This window comes from Microtus ochrogaster, chromosome 8 (genome assembly GCF_000317375.1).
Source record: "Microtus ochrogaster isolate Prairie Vole_2 chromosome 8, MicOch1.0, whole genome shotgun sequence".
Taxonomy (NCBI): domain Eukaryota; kingdom Metazoa; phylum Chordata; class Mammalia; order Rodentia; family Cricetidae; genus Microtus; species Microtus ochrogaster.
In genome coordinates, this window is record NC_022015.1 from 25,473,160 (window position 1) to 25,478,312 (window position 5,153).

At 48.3% G+C, this 5,153-nt stretch overlaps 1 protein-coding gene across 1 annotated transcript in view; it reads left to right on the forward strand.

Annotated features, from left to right (window-relative positions):
* Lhpp (phospholysine phosphohistidine inorganic pyrophosphate phosphatase) overlaps nucleotides 1-5,153 on the forward strand; it is an 87,075-nt gene that overhangs the window by 32,295 nt on the left and 49,627 nt on the right. Inside the window, exon 6 of the mRNA XM_005351397.1 lies at nucleotides 1,624-1,715. Within this exon, the coding sequence (XP_005351454.1) occupies nucleotides 1,624-1,715 (92 nt within the window). The remainder of the gene's footprint in view (nucleotides 1-1,623; nucleotides 1,716-5,153) is intronic.

Genomic DNA, 5,153 nt, shown 5'->3' on the forward strand with positions numbered 1-5,153 from the left:
CCCCCCCGCGCGTCCTGCCCCAACACTGACACTGTCTCCTAGAAAACAGTTCCGTGTTTTGCTGTAGCTGGGCACTAACTATTACGTGCTCAGGATTTCTTTAAGCTGACTTTAAAAAGTTTAGTGAGTTTTAAGAGGAACTTTATAAGTGGAAGACCAGCGTGTCTTGGCTTTCCGTAATATCCTAAGAGTAAGCACCATATGATTATTGGGGACACTGATGGAGATCAGTTGTCACCAGTATTTTTAACATTATCTGTGAGACACAGGAAGGAGGCGGAAGAGAGATGAGAGAAGTCCAGGGAGGGATTTCGAGTGCGCACTGGTCCCGGGCGCCCGGTGCCTCGCAGTGGTTCCTCTCTTTGCTCTGCAGCCCTGCTCTGCTTCCTTCCCGTGTATTCCTTTGCTGTTTCTCCTCCCGTCACCCCGCGATCTAGTCCCCTCCTTCACGTGGTGGCCCTTCTCACGTCAGGACCTATAATCACACGTGTATATATAAATGTGTGCCCCCCGACATGTATAATTTCAACTTCAGATTTTGCTTATGAGAGGAAACACGCCGTATTTGCCTTTTTAAGTCTGGCTTGTCTTCCTTATTGTAATGATTTCTAGTTGCATCTATTACGGGTGCCTCCATTGATACCATCATGCGGAGACCAAGCCTTTGGGGGACAGCCTCAAACCATGTCTACACCACAGCGGCTGCCTTTTTGCTCTGTCCTCCCATGGCCTTTGCTGGGCTTATACGGAGGCAGCTGTGGGGTCTCTTCCTCCTCCAACGAGAACCAAGAACCGCTCCACCCTTGACCCCATGGAATCTAAACTACCTTCATAGAAGTGACCTCTAAGCACTCACCCTGGGGCTCAGGCCATGCTGACTCTGCAGGATACAACTCAGCCCATAATATCCTCCCCACACATACACTGTGTCAACGCTGAAGGCACGAGGCCGGGTTTGTCGCTGAGCCACCTCATGCACTTGCTGGGCCTCAGAAGACACACCCTTCCTTGTTTGATGTCCGGTGTCTTGAAGACTGTTGGTTCTGAGAGCCTGCCTGTTTGGGGGGTGGTTTCAGGTGGTATAGCACTTAGTTCCACAGACTCTTCTGAAACCCTATCCAGTAGGCAAATATTTCGTGTGTGTGTGTGTGTGTGTGGTGGGGTGTTAGATTTTGGTGTTTACACATCGTCATTTGACAGTTGAAAGTAAAACCTTCTGACCTGGGGACTATAAAGACTTGCCAGACTTGGATTTAGTTTTCCCAGCCCAATCACCTGATCACAGACAAGTACTTAGCATCAGGGGAAATGCCGTCCGCTCAGTCTGCACAGAGGCAGGTGCCCCTCGAGGCGCCAAATCACTTTGACGGCTGCTGATTGATTTCACATTGAATAAATAAACTGGTCGTGGCCCAGGGGAACAGCGGGAGATATATTCAAGGTGGGTTGACTTTAAATCAATACGGTGACAATATTATCTTGTTTAATTTGGATGATGGTGGCTTTAAACATCAAATCAAGCAGTTTATTATGTCAAGAAAAGAAAAAAAAAGAGAAATATATGAAGAACCCAGGAATAAAACTTTCCTGACATAACTTCTGAGAATATTTCACTACTGACAGGCCGTCATGATCGGTGATGACATCGTGGGTGACGTCGGCGGTGCCCAGAAGTGTGGAATGAGAGCATTGCAGGTGCGGACCGGGAAATTCAGGTCAGTGCCCATGGCCACTTCATTTTACTGCTCTTCTCTGGCCCTTCCCAGAATGCCAGCCTTCTCGACTTGGGGCTTTTCTTTCCAAACAAACAAAACAGTACGTGGACACTCATGGCCTTGTCTGTAGCCGGCCCCTAAGGACCAGTGCGGCTGACCTTCGTAGTAGAAATCACTGTCTTTCATTGCGTGGTGGTGGTAAGGCAGCTCTCAGAGCAGAGCCTGAGCTTCAAGCAGACGTGGATCTGTGTGGAGTGGGGATAAGTATGTGAGGCTCTGTCTGGCCTAGTTTTGCCGTTAGGGAATCATGGTAGGTTGTCCATGCTGCTTTGGGCAGGGTGCTCCAAACCTTTGTAGCCACTGAGGTTACGACTGGCCTCATGCCATCCGGCCACTTTCCTTCTCCTTTCGCTCCACCTTCCCCAGCCTTCGAGAGGCACAACACCTAGAGACCTCAGGGTTACTCTGGGTCTGAAGTTCATGAACAATTGCTAGGAATTGGGCAGTTGGATCTGCCTGTGGTAACTGGGCTGTGACTTGGCTTAGCCATTGAGAGCGTCTTGGGCATCGACCGTGTCTTGCTTATTTATTTATTGCTTAATAATTTTTTATTATAATTAGAGTACAGTTACATAATCTCTCCCCTTCCCTCTCTCCAACCCCCTGTTTTATATTTTGAGACAGGCTTGCATATAGCCCAGGCTGGTCTTAAACTTGCTATGTGGCGAAAATTGATCTAGAACTTCTGCGCTCCCCTCCCCGCCTCCCAAGTGTTGGGATTATAGGAGTGTATCTCCATTCCTAATTTATGCTGTACTGGTGTTTGAACCCAGGGCTCTATGCATTCTAAGCAAGCATTCTACCAACTGAGCCATATCACCAGCCCCTGTCTTGCCTATTTTCAGTGGATTCTATAGTGGCTAAGCCATTCAAACAAAGCACTGTTTGGTTGATGCTAGAGAGACTTGATGAAAACATGGTTGTCTGGATTTGAAGGATGGTAGGTCAGTCACAAACATCGGGATGATTGTCTTAGGCAGGGCTAGAACCCATCGATGGCCCGACTGTCTCTCCAAGATCCATCCTGGGTGAGAACCCTGAGGGAGGCATGAGCTGAAGCCATCTGTGAGCTGGGAGGGAGGGAGGGAGTCTCTGCACTCCTGGGGTCCCGGGACAGGAAGCCACTTCCCGACTCTCCCAGGGTGGAAGTGCCTTTGAAGCCCCCAGCATACCTGAAATACAGACTTTCTTTCTTCCCCAACCTCTCTGAGGAGGGTCTCATGGCTCCATTGTTTATGTCTGGCCTGACAGAACCCTGCTTAGAAGCTACAAAGGCATTCTTCCCAAGTGACTAGCCTTCTCCTTCCTGGTTTGTTCACACTGATGTAAAACACAGTACCACACTGCTGAATACAGGAAATAGAGTCCCTCACAGTTCTGGAGGCTGGGAGTTCAAGATCATAGTGCCGGTAGGCAGTGTTCGATTCCAAGATGACTCCGGATGTGTCTTCCTGCATCCCCGGGATGCAGAGGGATACTGAATCCTAACATGCACAATAGGAAGCAGAGAACCCACTCCCTCAAGCCCTTTTTAAGGGGTGTCAGTCCCCATGACCACACCTCCCAAAGGCCCACCTGCCAACACTGTCGTACCAGGAATCAAGTTTCCAACACTAGAATTTGAGGGGACACATTCAGGCCATAGCAGACTTTAAGATCTGTGATTCCTCCTTTTCCTGATTCTGCTTCCTCCTGCCAGAGGCTCCTCACTTGGCAGTGGGACTCAGCCCCCTCCCATGGCTGCGCTCTGTTTATGGTGGTGTCCTGCTTAGCAGCATGAGCCCAGCCAGCACATGTTCAGTGTGTGTTGCAACTTAGTGGCCAAACATGTGAGTAGCACGTTTGTATTTGAAAGCCCAGAGTTCATTAAGGAAAACATCTTCGTTGAGGAAAATGTGTCCTTAGTTGGGGCCCATGTGGCAGTCTAAACCCATGTGTCCCATGTACTCAGAATGCACTGTGGCTTTGCTCGTGGCTGGAACAAACCTCTAAGCTGCTGAGTCTCTGAGGAAGATCCCACACACAGAAGGGAGGTCCACACCCAAGTAGGACTGGAACACCTGCTCCAGTCTCCCAGGTGTGGGCCCTTTGCCAGGTCCAGTCATCTGCGTGCCATTCAGAGGGATGTGTCAGTAGGGTTGGGGGGGGTGTGACTCAGTGGTATAGATGCAAGTTTCTGTCCTGCCTGGTCCCACAGCTGTTCAGTCTTAAAGAAACATACAGACGCTTATATTAATTATCAACTGTTTGGCCTGTTAGCTCAAGCTTATTATTAACTAGCTCTTAAAACTTAAAATAACGCATAATTCTTGTCTACGTTTAGCCATGTAGCTTGGTACCTTTTCTCAGTGAGGCGTTCTCATCTTGCTTCCTCTGCCTCTGACTGGTGACTGACTCTCTGCTTTCCTCTTCCCAGAATTCTCTTATACTTCCTGTCTGGCTACTGGCCAATCAGCATTTTATTAAACAAATACAAGTGACAAATCTTTACAGGGTACAAGAGCATTATCCCACAATGGAGTGCTTACCCAACGTGTGAGGCCCCAGAGCCATCAATTCCCAGCCCCATAAAACCCAAAACCACCCAAAGGGAAGTGATTTCCACCTGATAGAGCGTGCACTTGGAGAGAGATTTCCATCCAGAGAGACCGTCTTCTCAGTACATACGAGCACACAGCTGTTTTTGGTCTTCGTTTATTGTGAAAATGGGATTATACTGTGCAAGGCACCCTCTTCCTGACTGTTTCATGGCATCTTTCCATAACTGTAAGGTTTCATCCCATGCCTGGCACATGCCAGGTCCTCTGGTGGCCAAGGGTGGTAATCATGCAGCTATGGGTTTCCAGGAACTGACCCCTTGCCCTAGTTCCACAGGACAGGACTGTTTGTAAAGAGGCAGATCATCCTTTGCTAGCCTGGAGGATGGCAAAATAGGAATCTTAGTTCTTACAAGGGAGCAATTGGGTTACTGTAATTGGGTGTTGGCTTTGTTTGTTTGTTGGTTTTTTACTCTTTACTTTTTGGAGGCCCACCACCCAGCTCCCAAATAAATATATGCAGAGACTTATTATTACTTATAAATGTCTGGCCTTAGTTTGGCTTGTTTCTAGCCAGCTTTCCTTATCTTAAATAATCCCATCTACCTTTTGCATCTGGGCTTTTGTCTTTTTCCTATGCACCTTTCTTTACTTCTCCCTCTGTGGCTTGCTGTGTAGCTGGGTGGCTTAGACAAAGTAACACAGCTTCACAGCATTAAAAAATGCAACATAAAAGAACACAACACGGGCTGGAGAGATGGCTCAGTGGTTAAGAGCATTGTCTGCTCTTCCAAAGGTCCTGAGTTCAATTCCCGGCAACCACATGGTGGCTCACAACCAT